Here is a 21182-nt window from a genome sequence, read left to right on the forward strand (position 1 = left end):
TGGAATTGAAAAGCAATTGGCTAAAAAAAAACGCTCCAATGTAAGTAAAAATAAATAAATAAATAACTTCACCGCTTTTCCAAAAAAAGCGCTAGCTTGATGCTATCTGATTAGCATTAGCGATTTTACATGGCAATTTTAATGCCTCCAAATTTGCTAAAGAAAACTACAACTAAGATCAAACAGCTGGTGCGTAGTAAGTACAATACTTACAGTTAGAGATGTCCGATAATGGCCGATATTCAACTCTTAATTACAGATACCGATATCAACCGATACCGATATATACAGTTGTGGAATTAACACATTATTATGCCTAATTTTGTTGTGATGCCCTGCTGGATGCATTAAACAACGTAACAAGGTTTTCCAAAATAAATCAACTCAAGTTATGGAAAAAAAATGCCAACATGGCACTGCCATATTTATTATTGAAGTCACAAAGTGCATTATTTTTTTTTTTAACATGCCTCAAAACAGCAGCTTGGAATTTGGGACATGCGCTCCCTGAGAGAGCATGAGGGGGTTTGGGGTTTGGGGTGGCAGGGGGTGTATATTGTAGCGTCCCGGAAGAGTTAGTGCTGCAAGGGGTTCTGGGTATTTGTTCTCCCGAAATGTGTTTGTCATTCTTGTTTGGTGTGGGTTCACAGTGTGGCGCATATTTGTAACAGTGTTAAAGTTGTTTATACGCCCACCCTCAGTGTGACCTGTATGGCTGTTGACCAAGTATGAATTGCATTCATTTGTGAGTGTGTCAAAAGTCGTAGATATTATGTGATTGGGCCGGCACGTAAAGGAAGTGCCTTTAAGGTTTATTGGCGCTCTGTACTTCTCCCTACGTCCGTGTACACAGCGGCGTTTTAATAAATCATAAATGTAACTTTTTGAAACCGATACCGATAATTTCCGATTTTACATTTTAAAGCACTTATCGGCATTTATCGACATCCCTACTTACAGTATTATGGTTAGAGTGTCCGCCCTGAGATCGGTAGGTTGTGAGTTCAAACCCCGGCCGAGTCATACCAAAGACTATAAAAAATGGGACCCATTACCTCCCTGCTTGGCACTCAGCATCAATGGTTGGAATTGGGGGTTAAATCACCAAAAATGATTCCCGGGCGCGGCCACCGCTGCTGCCCGCTGCTCCCCTCACCTCCCAGGGGGTGATCAATGGTGATGGGTCAAATGCAGAGAATAATTTCGCCACACCTAGTGTGTGTGTGACAATCATTGGTACTTTAACTTTTAACACTTTTTAGGGCGCAACAAAAACACACCTGCCATCTAACGTCTTGGACTTGTACCTGCAACTGCACCTTAATGTCAGACTTGCAAATGAGACGCAGAAATGTAATAGTGAAACAAAGTACTTGAATGTTGAAGTAATAAAACAATTATTTTGTTATCAAAAACAAAAATTTTTAACACAGAAAATTGGGACCATTAGGTACCGGGAATTAGTTCCCTATCAGTTCAAATGTGAACCGTAGCAGTCCCAAGTCAACACGGCGCAAAGTGCAGGAAATCAGTGTTAGCATCAGGCGGTGTTGCCGAGGTAATTGACCGGCGATGGCGCTGATTAAAAAAAAAAAAAGATATACAATTAGACGCGATACACGCTTCCCTTGTCACCGCTAATCCATGACAACACTTCCTGATTGGGCCTTTATTTGTCTGTGGGGAGTGGGGGCGGAGTCAGCTTTGGCCCAACATGCTAATGTAGCATTCATCAGGCCACAAGGAGCCAGAACACTCCGAAAGTGTTCCACACAACTTGACTTGAAGTGGTTGTCATGTGACAGTCATGTGACTAGCCCAATATGGCTTCCGCAAAATGGCTGTCAGGTAAACCAGCTAGCTTATTTCCAAAGCTCATTTAGAATCACTAGCACTTTTAATGTCTTAATGTGGTGTCAAATATCACAACTAAAGGTTTTGTTTTTTTTATTTCTAAAATTCTTAACTTAATTATTAGAGACAAGCTAGGAAAATATCGCTATCAGTATTTTAGCCTTTAAATTGTCACATGGCAAAAATGCTAATTAGACACTCAATGAATTTTTTTTACACTGCAAAAAGTCAGTGTTCTAAAACAAGAACAAAAATACAAAAATTAGGGGTATTTTACTTGAACTAAGCAAAATTATCTGCCAATAGAACAAGAAAATTCGACTTGTCAAGACTTTCCAAAACAAGTAAAATTAGCTTACTTCAATGAACCCAAAAATACCTTAAAATAAGTATATTCTCACTAATAACAAGTGCACTTTTCTTGGTAGGAAAAAAAAGACATTTTCACTCAATATGTTGAAAAATATTCTTAAATGAAGTAAATGCTAGTGCCATTATCTTGACATAATGATATGCGCTTAGCATTACATTTCTTGAAACCAGCAAACTTATACTAAAAAGTAGTTTATTGTTCTTAATGGAAAGGCAACAAGGCAACCGCTTGTTACTCTCTGGGTCTCCTAGCCGCTCAGGCAAATCATATGGTCTAAAAATGCATTTTTCCATCGATAACATGACATCATCGCCCCAAGTGCGTGCTCTTTCAGTCAATTAGTGCGCATATACACAGCCCGGCCCCCGGCCAAAATTTTTTTTAATTGTAATTTTGAAGAATTTATCTGAATGTGCATGAACTATTTCTGTTTGAAATGTTAAATGTTTAAATATTAACTGTCAGTTTGCTTTACTGTGCCAACTGTACTACTATATGAGTACGTATTTTATGTTGTTTCATTGAAAATAAAACAGCAAAGTCCATTTGGCTGTCATCCGTTTTAATTTTGAGACACAACTGTGTCAAAGTCATGATTTTTTATTTCATACTTGAAATAAGTAATAATTACTTTAAAAAAGTAGTTTTATACTTGTGAGTGTTGATGACACAGCTTTGCATCAGTTGATATTCTAGTTTCAAGCATGTTTTACTCGACATAGGTCATCAAATCTCAGCAACAAGCTGTAATATCTTACTAAGATCATTTAGGATCAAAACACTTAAAACAAGTAAAAGACTCTAACATAAAATCTGCTTAGTGAGAAGAATTATCTTATCAGACAGAAAATAAGCACATATCACCCTTACTTAGATTTCAGTTTTTGCAGTGTGACTGTTTCCAAAATTTTAAGTACCGTATTTTTCGGATTATAAGTCACAGTTTTTTTCATAGTTTGGCCGGGGGGGTGCGACTTATACTCAGGAGCGATTTATGTTTGAAATTATTAACACATTACTGTAAAATATCAAATAATATTATTTATCTCATTCACGTAAGAGACTAGACGTACCGATAGAAGAGGAAGCGGCGTATTGTCTACCTTTGGAGTTGGCAGAGTTGTTTAGAAGCGACACCGAGGAAGAAGATTTCATGGGATTTAGCGATTAGAAGTGACAGATTGTTTGGTAAACGTATAGCATGTTCTATATGTTATAGTTATTTGAATGACTCTTACCATAATATGTTACGTTAACATACCAGGCACGTTCTCAGTTGGTTATTTATGCCTCATATAACGTACACTTATTCAGCCTGTTGTTCACTATTCTTTATTTATTTTAAATTGCCTTTCAAATGTCTATTCTTGGTGTTGGCTTTTATCAAATACATTTCCCCCAAAAATGCGACTTATACTCCAGCGCGACTTATATATGTTTTTTTCCTTCTTTGTTAAGCATTTTTGGCTGATGCGACTTATACTCCGGAGCGACTTATACTCCGAAAAATACGGTAAATTGTGTTCTTTTCCAAGAACAATTCAACATCTTTGGCATTATTTAGTACCGTAGTATTTTAAGACATCACAAATGTCTTCAACAAGATTTAACAGCCTTTTATGTCTTCAATTGCTCATTATAAGAGCAGAAAAGAGTCAATTCAGGGTGATGGATGTATATAATAGTGTGAGAGTCCAGTCCATAGTGGATCTAGCATAGTGGTGTGAGAGTCCAGTCCGTAGTGGATCTAACATAGTAGTGTGAGAGTCCAGTCCATAGTGGATCTAACATAATAGTGTGAGAGTCCAGTCCATAGTGGATCTAACATAATAGTGAGAGTCCAGTCCATAGTGGATCTAACATAATAGTGTGAGAGTCCAGTCCATAGTGGATTTAACATAATAGTGTGAGAGTCCAGTCCATAGTGGATTTAACATAATAGTGTGAGAGTCCAGTCCATAGTGGATCTAACATAATAGTGTGAGAGTCCAGTCCATAGTGGATCTAACATAATAGTGTGAGAGTCCAGTCCATAGTGGATCTAACATAATAATGTGAGAGTCCAGTCCATAGTGGATATAACATAATAGTGTGAGAGTCCAGTCCCCCCCCCCCCTAGGGGAGACCGGATGCAATGGACGTCGAGTGGGTCTGACATAATATTGTGAAAGTCCAGTCAATATTAGATCTAACATAATAGTGAGAGTCCAGTCTATTGTAGATCTAACATAATAGTGAGAGTCCAGTCCATAGTGGATCTAACATAATAGTGAGAGTCCAGTCCATTGTAGATCTAACATAATAGTGAGAGTCCAGTCCATAGTGGATCTAACATAATAGTGAGAGTCCAGTCCATAGTGGATCTAACATAATAGTGTGAGAGTCCAGCCCATAGTGGATCTAACATAATAGTGAGAATCCAGTCCATAGTGGATCTACCATAATAGTGAGAGTCTAGTCCATAGTAGATCTAACATAATAGTGAGAGTCCAGTCCATAGTGGGGCCAGCAGGAGACCATCCCGAGCGGAGACGGGTCAGCGAGCAGAGATGTCCCCAACTGATGAACAGGCGAGCGGTCCACCCCGGGTCCCGACTCTGGACAGCCAGCACTTCATCCATGGCCACCGGACCTGTGTCTCCCCCTCCACAAGGAAGAGGGGGGCAGAGGAGAAAAGAAAAGAAACGGCAGATCAACTGGTCTAAAAAGGGGGTCTATTTAAAGGCTAGAGTATACAAATGAGTTTTAAGATGGGACTTAAATGCTTCTACTGAGGTAGCATCTCTAACTGTTACCGGGAGGGCATTCCAGAGTACTGGAGCCCCAATAGAAAACGCTCTATAGCCCGCAGACTTTTTTGGGGCTCTGGGAATCACTAATAAGTAAAAAAAAAAGATAAAAATCAAAGTTAACCATGATGATGATGATATCAGTGCACAAAGAAAAATGAAGAAGTGTCATCTTTTAACAATGTGTTTTTTTTTTCTAGGCATCAGGACAGAGCAAGACCTTTTCGTGCGCCTCATTGACTCCATGACAAAACAGGTGAGACCATCACGTCATGTCAACCGTCCCTAAGCCGGCGTTAAAAGTGTGGCTTTTGCCGACTCATTTTAAAAATAATAGGACAAAAAAAGTGGCCTAAAAAGAGCGAACAGGTGAAATGTAACAAGAAAATGTTGCAATATTGAGACTAATAACACAAAGCTTTTTTACTTTAAAACTGGCAGTTCTGGAAAAGAAGGTAAAAACGTGTAATGGACGGACAGGTCTTTCATTGAGGGCCACATGGCGGCTATGGCTGCCCTCAAATAATGTGTGAGGACTTTCCTCATGATATTATGGCACAATTGCATTTGATTATTACATATTGCTACCTACACTGTAAAAAAATAAGAGATATTGCGTTAAAAATACTGACTGTTGACTGAAATTTGAAAAAAATATAATTTATTGTAAAATTTAGTTTTTACAGCATATTCCTATAAATGGAAAAAACTTTACCATACTAAAATTCTAATGACTAAGCAGCCAGTTTTTTGTTGTTTTTTTTACCGTAAAATCTACAGTTGTTGTTTGTGTATTTTCTGTAAGCATTGTTTTTAACAGTAACATTCTAGTTTTTTATCGTAACATCTATTGTCATTTTAATACTGTACACTTTGATTGAAATTATGAGTCAAGCAGATATTTAAGTCTTTTTATTTTTATTTTTTCCCCAAAAATATGGAATGTATGATGATATAAAATTTCATGCATTGTTAGATTGTATCAATTTTAAATAAAAAATTTTCCCGTCAAACTAGAAATAACAAATATATTTAATAAGGGACAAGTGGTAGAAAATGGAAGATAAAAGATTAAGTAGTTTATAAAAGCCTATTATTTCCAGGGCCATATAAAATTATATGGCAGACCAGGTCTGGCCCCCGGTTCTTGAGTTTGACACTAGGGATCTACACATTTAAGCGTTGAAAGTGAAAATAATATATATTGATGTATAATTTATTTTTAACACTTTTATGAGTGGGAGCTTTTTGTATCCCCTGATTTTTTTTAACTCATTGTTAAAAAAAATTCAAAAACAATAATGATAATAATTATTTACTTATTTAAGGATTCAATTTGATTGAAATCATAAGTCAAGCAGATATTTAAGTATTAAAATTTTCCCCCCAAAATTAGGAATGTATGATGATATAAAATTTGATGCATTATTAGCTCGTATCAATTTAAAATTATTTTTTTTCCCCCGTCAAACTAGAAATAACAAATATATTTAATCAGATAAAAGATGAAGTAGTTTATAAATGCCTATTATTTCCAGGGCCATATAAAATGATATGGCGGACCAGGTCCGGACCCTGGTCCTTGAGTTTGATACTAGTGATCTACAGATGAAAATAATATATATTGATGTATAACTTATTTTTAACACGTTTATGAGTGGGTGCTTTTTGTATCCCTTGATTTTTTTTTTTTAAACGTTGTTTAAAAAAACAAAAAACATTCAAAAACAAAGTCATGAATTATTGACTTATTTAAGGATCCAATTTGATTGAAATCATAAGTCAAGTTAGATTGTATCCATTTTATATGACCTTTTTTTTCTCCGTCAAACTAAAAATAACAAAAATATATATAAGATAAAAGATGAAGTAGTTTATAAATGCTTTTTGTATCCCCTGATTTTTTTAAACTAATTATTAAAAAAAAAAAAAAAAAAAAAATCCAAAACAATGTCATGAATTATTGACTTATTTAAGGATTCAATTTGATTGAAATCATAAGTCAAGCAGATATTTAAGTATATTTATTTGTTCCCAAAAAATAGGAATGTATGATGATATAAAATTTGATGCATTATTAGATTGTATCAATTTTAAATTACATTTTTTCCCCGTCAAACTAGAAATAACAAATATATTTAATCAGATAAAAGATGAAGTAGTTTATAAATGCCTATTATTTCCAGGGCCATATAAAATGATATGGCGGACCAGGTCTGGCCCCCGGTCCTTGAGTTTGACACAAGTGATCTACAGATGAAAATAATATATATTGATGTATAACTTATTTTTAACACTTTTATGAGTGGGAGCTTTTTAGATCCCCTGATTTTTTTTAAACTCATTGTTAAAAAAAAAAAATCAAAAATCAAAAACAATGACATGAATTATTGACTTATTTAAGGATCCAATTTTGATTGAAATCATAAGTTAAGCAGATATTTAAGTATATCTATTTTTCCCCCAAAATAGGAATGTATGATGATATAAAATTTGATGCATTATTAGATGGTATCAATTTTAAATGGCATTTTTTTCCCCCGTCAAACTAGAAATAACAAATATATTTAATCAGATAAAAGATGAAGTAGTTTATAAATGCCTATTATTTCCAGGGCCATGTAAAATGATATGGCGGACCAGGTCCGGACCCTGGTCCTTGAGTTTGATACTAGTGATCTACAGATGAAAATAATATATATTGATGTATAACTTATTTTTAACACGTTTATGAGTGGGGGCTTTTTGTATCCCTTGATTTTTTTTTTTTTAAACGTTGTTTAAAAAAACAAAAAACATTCAAAAACAAAGTCATGAATTATTGACTTATTTAAGGATCCAATTTGATTGAAATCATAAGTCAAGTTAGATTGTATCCATTTTATATGACCTTTTTTTTCTCCGTCAAACTAAAAATAACAAAAATATATATAAGATAAAAGATGAAGTAGTTTATAAATGCTTTTTGTATCCCCTGATTTTTTTAAACTCATTATAAAAAAAAAAAAAAAAAAAAAAAATCCAAAACAATGTCATGAATTATTGACTTATTTAAGGATTCAATTTGATTGAAATCATAAGTCAAGCAGATATTTAAGTATATTTATTTGTTCCCAAAAAATAGGAATGTATGATGATATAAAATTTGATGCATTATTAGATTGTATCAATTTTAAATTAAATTTTTTCCCCGTCAAACTAGAAATAACAAATATATTTAATCAGATAAAAGATGAAGTAGTTTATAAATGCCTATTATTTCCAGGGCCATATAAAATGATATGGCGGACCAGGTCTGGCCCCCGGTCCTTGAGTTTGACACAAGTGATCTACAGATGAAAATAATATATATTGATGTATAACTTATTTTTAACACTTTTATGAGTGGGAGCTTTTTAGATCCCCTGATTTTTTTAAAACTCATTGTTAAAAAAAAAATCAAAAATCAAAAACAATGACATGAATTATTGACTTATTTAAGGATCCAATTTTGATTGAAATCATAAGTTAAGCAGATATTTAAGTATATCTATTTTTCCCCCAAAATAGGAATGTATGATGATATAAAATTTGATGCATTATTAGATGGTATCAATTTTAAATGGCATTTTTGTTTCCGTCAAACTAGAAATAACAAATATATTTAATCAGATAAAAGATTAAGTAGTTTATAAATGCCTATTATTTCCAGGGCCATATAAAATGATATGGCGGACCAGGTCTGGCCCCCGGTCCTTGAGTTTGACACTAGTGATCAACACATTTAATCGTTGAAAGTGAAAATAATATATATTGATGTATAATTTAGTTTTAACACTTTTATGAGTGGGGGCTTTTTGATCCTCTGATTTTTTTAAACTCATTGTAAAAAAAAACAAAAAACAAAAAAAACAATGTGATGAATTATTGACTTATTTAAGGATCCAATTTGATTGAGATCATAAGTCTAGCAGATATTTAAGTATTGACATTTTCTCCCCAAAAATTAGGAATGTATGATGATATAAAATTTGATGCATTATTAAATTGTATCAATTTTAAATTAAATTTTTTTCCCCGTCAAACTAGAAATAACAAATATATTTAATCAGATAAAAGATGAAGTAGTTTATAAATGCCTATTATTTCCAGGGCCATATAAAATGATATGGCAGACCAGGTCTGGCCCCCGGTCCTTGAGTTTGACACTAGTGAGCTACAGATGAAAATAATATATATTGATGTATAACTTATTTTTAACACTTTTATGAGTGGGGGCTTTTTGTATCCCCTGATTTTGGTAAAAAAAATGTCATGAATTATTGACTTATTTAAGGATCCAATTACTTCACATCAATTATTCCAATTAGAACGTTTTTTGGGGGAAAAATTGAATTGTTTGTGTTTTTGCCAATAGAAACTGGGTTTTCTCTGACAAAAAAAGAAAATGTCTTAAATTAATTAAAATGTAAACTTTATGTCAACTGAAGTTAATATAAAAGTTAATCTATAGATCTTTTACAGTTGTACGTAAAAAAACAAACAAACATGTATATGATTTAATGACTGGACCCTTTTGGGACTTTGAGACACATATTTTACATTTAACGGCTCTTAATGGATACACAACTTAATGACGTACATTCAGAGTATTGAATTGTCGTGCCCGTCACTGTACATCACTGGAGTAGATAAATCAACAAATATATTATTTGTAGAAAATAAATCACCATTTTCCTCCCAATCAAGTGAAACTGGATCACCTCTCACGGCTCGGGAAATAACGATCCACAAAATTTCGGCCTGTGATTCTCTTTTACCTCGCCACATACGGTCCATATTTAATAACATGACCCCGCCCACAAAAGCGACCCCCCCCCCCCTCCCCTCCGCCCCGTCTGCATGTCAGCCATCGATTGTCCGAGGGGGCCGACACGGCGTCGGCCATGGAGCTGATCAATAAGCCGCATGTGGCACAGCGCGACCCACTGGAGACCACCCTGCCGACACCTCCTTACTCTCTCACACACACACACACACACACACACACACACACACACACACACACACACACACACACATGCACACGCACACACACACACACGCAGAGCACTGACAGACAGGTCGGCTGGAGCCCCGGCAAATCGATGAAAGCCCGCGAGGAGCCGTTAGAGTGAATGAAGTTCATTGACGACGTTAAAGAGTGTGTGAAGCTCTATACATACACACGCACGCACGCACGCACGCACGCACGCACGCACGCACGCACGCACGCACGCACACACACACACACACGCACGTCAACAATGTCCACACAACGTCCTCACATGCACTACAACAGGGTGGCAAAATGTCTCCACTGCTTAAATGTTCCCTACGTAAATATTAATAAGTAAATATGAATAATGGCTTGCAGCCTCGTCTAGAGTTCATACTTGAGCAAAGGTTTGGACTAGAGATGTCCGATAATATCGGCCTGACGATATTATCGGCCGATAAATGCTTTAAAATATAATATCGGAAATTATCGGTATCGTTTTTTTTATTATCGGTATCGTTTTTTGTTTTTTGTTTTTTATTAAATCAACATAAAAAACACAAGATATACTTACAATTAGTGGACCAACCCAAAAAACCTCCCTCCCCATTTATACTCATTCACACTCATTCACACAAAAGGATTGTTTCTTTCTGTTATTAATATTCTGGTTCCTACATTATATATCAATATATATCAATACAGTCTACAAGGGATACAGTCCGTAAGCACACATGATTGTGCGTGCTGCTGGTCCACTAATAGTACTAACCTTTAACAGTTAATTTTACTAATTTTCATTAATTACTAGTTTCTATGTAACTGTTTTTATATTGTTTTACTTCCTTTTTTATTCAAGAAAACGTTTTTAATTTATTTATCTTATTTTATTTTATTATTTTTAAAAAAAAGGACCTGATCTTCACCATACCTGGTTTTCCAAATTAGGCATAATAATGTGTTAATTCCACGACTGTATACATCAGTATCGGTTGATATCGGTATCTGTAATTAAAGAGTTGGACAATATCGGATATCGACAAAAAGCCATTATTGGACATCCCTAGTTTGTACACTTTGAACACAACACAACATGTGATGCAGTACTGTACATCAAACAAACAGAAGAAGCAGGATCAACTTTCTATTAAATGACAAGCCAACACAACATGCGGTGCCCTCACAAACAATCAGAAATAAAAAAAAAAATCCTTCATTTCAACAACCATACGGCTACAGTTATAAACATCTAAAAAATTAAAATCCACTTACCGTATTTTCCTGACTTTAGACCGCACCCACTACATTTGGGAAAAATCTAGTTTTTCTGTATATTAGCCGGACAGATGTTGTGAAATGAGTTATTTACACAGAATTTGTAAATATTTATTTACATACCTTAATTGTTTCCAAATGGTGTCTGTTACACGGCAGTAAAACGGCTGATCAAACAATACAGAAGTCGTCGTCATGTACCCCCTAGCTGCGGAATCTAGCTCTCCAATCAGCTAAACAGACTCAATAACTCCACAGTGACGTTTTGGTGAATTGACTGAGGATTTTGTGAAACTGAAACAATACAAAAATATATAGTATTATTATTATTAACACAGACACTTGTAAATGTGTTGGCAAATTAGCTAACGCTAGCTTTATTAGATTACGATAGCATTAACAAATGTGCATGAAAACACCCCTACAGACCTCACACATGGGACGCTTTATTAAGTAAGAATTGTTTTGGTTATATTGTAAAACTTACAAGTGTTGCTTGGAGTGATAAATGAAGAATCCCATACAAGTAGAAACGCTATGGACGGCTGGAAGACAAACACTGCACTCCAGTTGGACAGAAAAAATAAAGCACTCTGTATAGGGAAGGACACATGCTGTGGCTAAACTCGTCCATAAGATGACGGTATAGCACAAAAAATATAACGCTTTCTAGGTGTATGTTTATTTTTTTAAATTTATTTTTATTATGGCTGTTATCGGAGAAAAATCCATAACTTAGCCGCACCGTTTTATTAGCTGCAGGGTTCAAAGTGTAAGAAAAAAGTAGCGACTTATAGTCCAGAATGTACTGTATTTGCCACACCGTACTATAAGTTGCAGATATATACGTTGTTAAAGAAGTTATTCACACAGAAATATTCTTTAAATGTTTATTTACATACCTCAATTGTTTCTAAACGGTGTCTGTAACACGGCAGTAAAACGGCTGATCAAACAAAACAGAAGTCGTCGTCATGGACCCACTAGCTGTGCAAGCTGGCTCTCCAATCAGCTAAACAGACTCAATAACTCCACGGTGGCGTTTTGGTGAAGTTACTGAGGAATTTGTGAAACTGAAACAATACAAAAAGAATGCCTTTGTAAGTTAACAATACTAACACAGACACTTGTTAGCATATTAGCAAGTGTCATTACATTACGTTAGCATGCACATATATGCATGAAATCCCTCCACATCACACACAGGACACTTTAATAAGTAAGAATTGTTTCATTCGTATTGTAAAACCTTCAAATGTTACTTGAAGCGATGGAGGAAGAATCCATAAGAGTACAAACGCTATGGACGGCTAAAACGCTATAGACGGCTAAAAGACGAAACGGCACTTATACTTCCGGTTCAAAGCTTTAACCAGCGTTTTATAAGCCGCAGGGCTCAAAGCGTAGGAACTTTCAGTACATTCACATCGGCAGAGAAGGAAGTGACAAGAAAGGAGCGCAGACAGAGAGTAGCCACCTTTTTCCAAAAAAGTCCGGTCTCATCCCAAATAAAACTTGCTTTGGTCGATTCCTCCATACTTTGTTTCTTTAGTACAAATGAAATCTTTGTTCATTTATCTACTCTAATAATGTATGGCCCTTAAAGTACTTCCCGCAAATAGACCAGCGTGGAAAGAAGAAGGTAATCTGTTGTCCTTTTGGGACTCATATGGAGTTAGCCAAATAGTCCAAAGGAAACTAAACATAGAGAAGACACACACGCCGCAGTGCTGAGAAGTGACTCGTAGTGTACTGTGGAGGGCTGCGCCTCCTCCAAAAAAGCTGTGCCCTGTTTTTTGTCCTGCAGGCGGGACACAAAATGAATGAATGAAACATTGGCAAATGGAGGCATATTTGGCTCCAAAATAGAGAGGGTCTTAATAGGGGGTTCCACTCTGCCTTGGTTCTACAAACCTCTTGTTTTTTTTCTCATGTCCACAGCCCATCCTGTACGAGGGACAGGACAAGAACCCCGAAATGTGTCGCGTCCTACTCACGCACGAGATCATGTGCAGGTACTTGACTTGTGTGTGTGAGTGTGTGTGTGTGTGTGTGTGTGTGTGTGTGTGTGTGTGTGTGTGTGTGTGTGTGTGTGTGTGTGTGTGTGTGTGTGTGTTCTTGTATTTCTACCCTTCTTGAGACATCAACAAGGAAAAGTAGCTTCCATATGAGGAGGTGTGAACAAGTTAGGACATAAATCATGGTCCCAATACAGAAAACCATTGCATCTAATAGAGAATGTCTCATTTGCACCCCTGGTGGTGAAATCTACCAAAATGAGTGTGGTCCCAAAAAGGAGGGATTTTTCAAATAGACTCTGTCGCTTTTAAAAGTCCTCCCCCATATGAAATAACAAGTGTGTGTAAGAAATTGAAATGCGCCCCCTTTGGCCAAAATTAATAATAATTAAAAAAAACAAGTATATAGAGACGTACTGTAATAACTTGAAGTAAATAATGAAGATTAAATAAATAAAAAAAATCAATGAACTAAAAGCAGTCTTTTTCTCACAATGTGTCGACTTTTGTCTTAAAAAATTGGGAACAATTTCTCATATTCTTTCTGTTTCTGCAATATTGCAATATTTTCTCATAAAATGCTTACTTTTTGATGTAAAATTATTACTTTTTACTGCAAAGTGGTGACATTTGTCATATAAAATTCTGACTTTTATCACAATATTGCCATTTTTTTTGTTGTTCTTGTAAAATAGTAATTTTTTGAGTAAAATTATGACGTTCGTCATCATTTTGCCAAGTATAATTTAGTAAATTACTCTAATATTGCCAAAATTTTAAGTTTTCTTTCTAATATTGCCAAAATTTTAAGTTTTCTTTCTAAAATTGTGAATTTTGTCTAGTGAAATTACGACTCTTTTCATATAAATTGCCAAAATGTTAAGCTTTTCTTGTAAAATTGTGACTGTTGAGTACAATTCCAACTTTTATCATAATATTGCACAAATGTGTTTTTCTTGTAAAATTTTGACTTGTTTTGCGTAAAATTACGACTTTTAGTTAAAGTTAAAGTACCAATGATTGTCATGTCAGGGGCGGTATAGCTTGGTTGGTAGAGCGGCCGTGCCAGCAACTTGAGGGTTGCAGGTTCGATCCCCGCTTCCGCCATCTGCCGTTGTGTCCTTGGGCAAGACACTTTACCCACCTGCTCCCAGTGCCACCCACACTGGTTTAAATGTAACTTAGATATTGGGTTTCACAATGTAAAGAGTTTTGAGTCACTTGAGAAAAAGCGCTATATAAATGTAATTCACTTCACACTTCACTTCACTTCATACACACACTAGGTGTGGTGAAATGTGTCCTCTGCATTTGACCCATCCCCTTGTTCACCCCCTGGGAGGTGAGGGGAGCAGTGAGCAGTAGCGGTGGCCGCGCTCGTGAATCATTTTGGTGATTTAACCCCTAATTCCAACCCTTGATGCTGAGTGCCAAGCAGGGAGGTAATGGATCCCATTTTTATAGTCTTTGGTATGACTCGGCCGGGGTTTGAACTCACAACCCACCGATCTCAGGGCGGACACTCTAACCACTAGGCCACTGAGTAGGTTTTATATACATAAAATATAGAGACGTACTGTAATAACTTAAAGTAAATAATGAAGATTGAATAAATAAAAAATCCAAAGAACTAAAAGCAGTCTTTTTCTCACAATGTGTCGACTTTTTTCTTATAAAATTGGAAACAATTTCTCATATTCTTTCTGTTTCTGTAATATTGCAATATTTTCTCATAAAATGATTACTTTTTGATGTAAAAGTATTACTTTTTACTGCAAAGTGGTGACATTTGTCATATAAAATTCTGACTTTTATCACAATATTGCCATTTTTTTTGTTTTTTTGTAAAATATTATTTTTTTGAGTAAAATTATTACTTTTGTCATCATTTTGCCAAGTAAAATTCAGATTATTATTGTAATATTGCCAAAATTTTAAGCTTTCTTTCTAAAATTGTGACTTTTGTCGAGTAAAATTATAACTCTTTTCATCAAATTGCCAAAATGTTCAGCTTTTCTTGTAAAATTGCGACAGTTATTGAGTAAAATTCCAACTTTTATCATAATATTGCACAAATGTTCAGTTTTTCTTGTAAAATTTTGACATGCATTGCGTAAAATTACGACTTTTAGTTCAAGTTAAAGTTAAAGTACCAATGATTGTCACACACACACCAGGTGTGGTGAAATTTGTCCTCTGCATTTGACCCATCTCCTTGTTCACCCCCTGGGAGGTTAGGGGAGCAGTGAGCAGCAGCGGTGGCCACGCTCGGGAATAATTTTGGTGATTTAACCCCCAATTCCAACCCTTGATGCTGAGTGCCAAGCAGGGAGGTATTGACTCCCATTTTTATAGTCTTTGGCATGACTCGGGTTTGAACTCACAACCCACCGATCTCAGGGCGGACACTCTAACCACTAGGCCACTGAGCAGGTTTTATTATAACACTGCCGAACAAAGTTTTTCTTGTGAAATTCCAACTCATTTTTCACAACAAGCTTTTTTATATTTGCATAGTATGTCCATCCATCCATCCATTTTCTCCCGTTTGTCCCTTTCAGAGGTCTCAGGAGGGTAACAAATATAAGAGTGTGTGTGTGTGTGTGTGTGTGTGTGTGTGTGTGTGTGTGTGTGTGTGTGTGTGTGTGTGTGTGTGTGTGTGTGAGAGAGCAAACAGCAGCTGTGCGCTGTCGTCGTGGTGTTGATGGCACCAATCAACACGTCCGCCGCGTCTCGTTAGTCCCGTTAATGGATTTACGAGTTCAGACGTGATCAGAGTGGACGTTAACGCGAGTCAGACCCCCAACACCGGGGGGGCGTCGGACAGGTCCGTCGCCGTGGCAACGGACACTGCCAAACCTCGGCGCCAAAGTTGGCTGGCTTGCCAACGTGGACCGCCCGTCGTGAACATTCCGGGACCGGGGCGGCGCCAGCTGGGATTGGCCTCCTCCGCGGCGCCCCCCTCAGGGGCCCTCCTGTAATCACATCACTTGTCCTCTGACCTCAACCACTGACCCGTGCACTCACACCTTATTGGAGCTCTGATTCTTCCTGAGGGATCGCCTTTGTGCGTGCGTGCGTGTCTGTCTGTGTGGGTGTGTGTGTTCATGTGAGGTGACGTGCAGAAGATCTCTCTTGTACAAACCCCGTTTCCATATGAGTTGGGAAATTGTGTGAGTTGTAAATATAAACGAAATACAATGATTTGCAAGTCCTTTTCAACCCATATTCAGTTGAATATGCTACAAAGACAACATATTTGATGTTCAAACTGATAAACATTTTTTTTTTTGCAAATAATCATTAACTTTAGAATTTGATGCCAGCAACACGTGACAAAAAAGTTGGGAAAGGTGGCAATAAATACTAATAAAGTTGAGGAATGCTCATCAAACACTTATTTGGAACATCCCACAGGTGAACAGGCAAATTGGGAACAGGTGGGTGCCATGATTGGGTATAAAAGTAGATTCCATGAAATGCTCAGTCATTCACAAACAAGGATGGGGCGAGGGTCACCACTTTGTCAACAAATGCGTGAGCAATATGTTGAACAGTTTAAGAAGAACCTTTCTCAACCAGTTATTGCAAGGAATTTAGGGATTTCACCATCTACGGTCCGTTATATCATCAAAGGGTTCAGAGAATCTGGAGAAATCACTGCACGTAAGCAGCTAAGCCCATGATCTTCGATCCCTCAGGCTGTACTGCATCAACAAGCGACACCAGTGTGTAAAGGATATCACCACATGGGCTCAGGAACACTTCAGAAACCCACTGTCAGTAACTAAAGTTGGTCGCTACATCTGTAAGTGCAAGTTAAAACTCTCCTATGCAAAGCGAAAACCGTTTATCAACAACACCCAGAAACGCCGTCAGCTTCGCTGGGCCTGAGCTTATCTAAGACGGACTGATACAAAGTGGAAGAGTGTTCTGTGGTCTGACGAGTCCACATTTCAAATTGTTTTTGGAAACTGTGGATGTCGTGTCCTCCGGACCAAAGAGGAAAAGAACCACCCGGATTGTTCTAGGCGCAAAGTTGAAAAGCCAGCATCTGTGATGGTATGGGGGTGTATTAGTGCCCAAGACATGGGTAACTTACACATCTGTGAAGGCGCCATTAATGCTGAAAGGTACATACAGGTTTTGGAGCAACATATGTTGCCATCCAAGCAACGTTACCATGGACGCCCCTGCTTATTTCAGCAAGACAATCAGCCATGTGTTACATCAACGTGGCTTCATAGTAAATGAGTGTGGGTACTAGACTGGCCTGCCTGTAGTCCAGACCTGTCTCCCATTGAAAATTTGTGGCGCATTATGACGTCTAAAATACCACAACGGAAACCCCCAGACTGTTGAACAACTTAAGCTGTACATCAAGCAAGAATGGGAAATAATTCCACCTGAGAAGCTTAAAAAATGTGTCTCCTCAGTTCCCAAACGTTTACTGAGTGTTGTTAAAAGGAAAGGCCATGTAACACAGTGGTGAACATGCCCTTTCCCAACTACTTTGGCACGTGTTGCAGCCATGAAATTCTAAGTTAATTATTATTTGCAAAAAAAATAAAGTTTATGAGTTTGGACATCAAATATCTTGTCTTTGTAGTGCATTCAACTGAATATGGGTTGAAAAGGATTTGCAAATCATTGTATTCCGTTTATATTTACATCTTACACAATTTCCCAACTCATATGGAAACGGGGTTTGTAGATGTGTGAAGTGTGTGTGATGATGCTTGTGTGGTCACTGATCCAACTGGCACCACTGTGTGTGTGTGTGTGTGTGTGTGTGTGTGTGTGTGTGTGTGTGTGTGTGTGTGTGTGTGTGTGTGTGTGTGGGACACACCTGACGAGTCAAAATGAATGACATCGCACACCACTCCGTCATTAGGCGGCTAGCGGCCCAAGGGGAAACGTCATTAAGGCGATCTTGTGGACGCGGTGCCAAGGTTTGTTTTGGTCTTTGTGGGCGTGATCCCCGGGGGCGGGGGGAGGCCTTGGGGGTGGTAGGGGCGCGGGGCCAGCCGAGCTCCCGGGGTCCAGTTTGTTTATTACACTTCAGTGGCACTTTGTCACCACAGCAGCACCCGCGGGTGCCGATTGCTAATTGGTCTCCTGGAAGTTTGGCTAATGGCTGCAAGTAGCGAAGGGAATAGCACAACAGTCGCACTTCCTCACACACGCGACGCTTTCTGGCCGCACTATCAATCATTCATCACGCCCGCGTGAAATGGCAATGCCATTCAGGACGGCGGGGCGCCGCAGCGTCAGGGCCCGGTCGGGCCGAAGCGATTCTTTTTGAAGAATTAGCAGAGGATATGTTAATGAGGTCGTGGTTATTCTGATAGGTCACATGATCTTATCGTCTATTACCATGCTGCTTTCTGTGTTGTTCACATGTAACATTTAGGAATGAAATATCCTGAATTAATAATAATGACATGTGAGGTGTGTGTGTGTAGGAGTTTTTGGCACGCGGGTGCGCACTTGGCACGGGCGGTGGAGTCGTATGCACGGATGTGCCGCCGTCGCTGGGCGTGGTCCAGACTTTGGTGACCTTGGCTCGAGCTCAGCTGGATGCTGGAACAAAATGTTTTTTTTTCTTTCCCAAAATAAAATAGCTTCTTGTAGATATTTATGATGATCATAAAGAATGCTTTCCTGTCAGCCGCCCGTCATTTAAAAAAAAAAGGGCACACATTTCCTATTTGTTGTTGGACAGGCACTTTCAAATTAAATGTATGCAATTATAATAATTAGTATTATACAAATAATTATCATTAATTTTTACAAATATATATATATATAAATTATTTTAATTAATACTATTAATAATAATTGACGTTTATTTACCATTATTTATAGATATCACATATTCTTTCAGTAATAATTCAAATTATTTATAGTATTTAATAATTAACATTGTACACTGTAGTATTTGAACAAGACTTATAGTTGCATAACATTACCACTACACTACAAAAACTGAAATCTAAGTAAGATGAAATATCTCAAATAAGGGTGATATTTGCTTATTTTCTGTCTGATAAGATAATTCTTCTCACTAAGCAGATTTTATGTTAGTGTTTTATTTGTTTTAAGGGTTTTGGTCCTAAATTATCTCAGTAAGATATTACAGCTTGTTGCTGAGATATTATGACCTATATTGAGTAAAACATGCTTGAAACTAGAATATCAACTGTTGCAAAGCTGTGTCAGACTCATTAACACTCACAAGTATAAAACTACTTTTTTAAAGTAATAATTTCTTACTTCAAGCATGAAAACAAAAATCATAATGCCGAGCGCATATCATTATGTCAAGATAATGGCACTAGCATTTACTTAATTTAAGAATATTTTCAACATATTGAGCAAAAAGGTCTCTTTTTTTTTCTACCAAGAAAAGTGCACTTGTTATTAGTGAGAATATACTTATTTTAAGGTATTTTTGGGTTCATTGAAGTTAGCTAATTTTACTTGTTTTGGAAAGTCTTGACAAGCCAAATTTTCTTGTTCTATTGGCAGATAATTTTGCTTAGTTCAAATAAAATACCCCTCTTTTTTTTTTCTTGTTTTTGATCACTGACTTTTTGCAGTGTACTTGTATGTTATAGATCAAATTACACATATTTACTATTATTATTGCATGTTTTTACACGTACGAGCATTCATTAATAAATGCTAATTCATTTACATGAGTTCTAATCAGAGATTATAAAGTGAAATGTATAATTAACATTTATATTATATTTAATGGCCTATATGTAACATATTATTTTCCATTTGTGTGAGTCAAATTTTGTATGAATTAAATCACAGCAAAATAATCTTAGAGTTAATATATACATATTCTTATCATAATTGCTGTATGTGCTCTTTTAATTTTATTTGTACATATATAAATGTTAAAGTCAGGTAAATATTGTGTCATCTGTTGCCGTAGTAACCGTCTGTTGTTTCCTCTACAGTCGCTGTTGTGACAAAAAAAGTTGTGGAAATCGTAACGAGACGCCCTCGGACCCCGTCATCATCGACAGGTAGGAGCCCGCCCTCGTGTGTGTGTGTGTGTGTGTGTGTTATTGCCCCGAACAGGAAGTTCCTGACAGTTACTTGTGATGTTTCTGCACGGACACGCAATGGTGGTGTCCCGAAGAGCCCATCAAATCCAAACGCTTGTCTTGTGTCCTCGCGCGTCTCTCCCGCCTCACCTGTGGTCGCCGCGTGACAGGTCGTTAAGACGCGCCCGCCATGCCTCGCCGTCCAAACGTCCGACAAGAGAGAGGAAAACAAAACAACCCTCGGCGCTCGTCAAGGTCTCAAATCTTTCCCGGCGGCGTCACCTGCCTGTCAGTCACACTCCCGCCTCCTGTAGTCACACCACGCGCGTCCTCGCTGTCGGCTCCCACCGCACCACGTGTCCTTGGAGCCGGCGGCTGTCTGTCACGACGCCAGCTTGTGATTGGACGCACAGGTGGGACCTGCTGACCTCGCAGGAAGTCGGCAGACAGGAAGTAGTTGGTCCGCGTTGGCTCGTTAGAGAGGCTTTGGACCGCAGCCACACGCACACTCACACACACACACACACACACACACACACACACACACACACACACACACACACACACACACACACACACACACACATACACATTAACAAGCATATTCTTGCTTTGGGCCTTTGTGAAATCAACAATAGCTTCATTTGTTTTTAAACAGGATAGAAATAATCTCCAACCTTTAATCAAATTAATCGATTAATTGTATTAAAAAAAGAGCTATGATTTATATTCTGTTGCTTCAATTAATCATTTAATGAGTCAAACTCATTAAAAAAATTATAAAATCCATAC

At 37.3% G+C, this 21182-nt stretch overlaps 1 protein-coding gene across 2 annotated transcripts in view; it reads left to right on the top strand.

Moving 5' to 3' along the window:
• The window catches only part of LOC133617114 (transcription factor COE1-like), a 148572-nt gene that overhangs the window by 24313 nt on the left and 103077 nt on the right, over positions 1-21182 (top strand). For both annotated transcript variants that reach the window (XM_061976844.2, XM_061976845.2), the window contains exons 5-7: positions 5217-5272; positions 13250-13323; positions 20301-20369. In XM_061976844.2, the coding sequence (XP_061832828.2) occupies positions 5217-5272; positions 13250-13323; positions 20301-20369 (199 nt within the window). The remainder of the gene's footprint in view (positions 1-5216; positions 5273-13249; positions 13324-20300; positions 20370-21182) is intronic.

This window comes from Nerophis lumbriciformis, linkage group LG16, assembly GCF_033978685.3.
Source record: "Nerophis lumbriciformis linkage group LG16, RoL_Nlum_v2.1, whole genome shotgun sequence".
NCBI lineage: Eukaryota > Metazoa > Chordata > Actinopteri > Syngnathiformes > Syngnathidae > Nerophis > Nerophis lumbriciformis.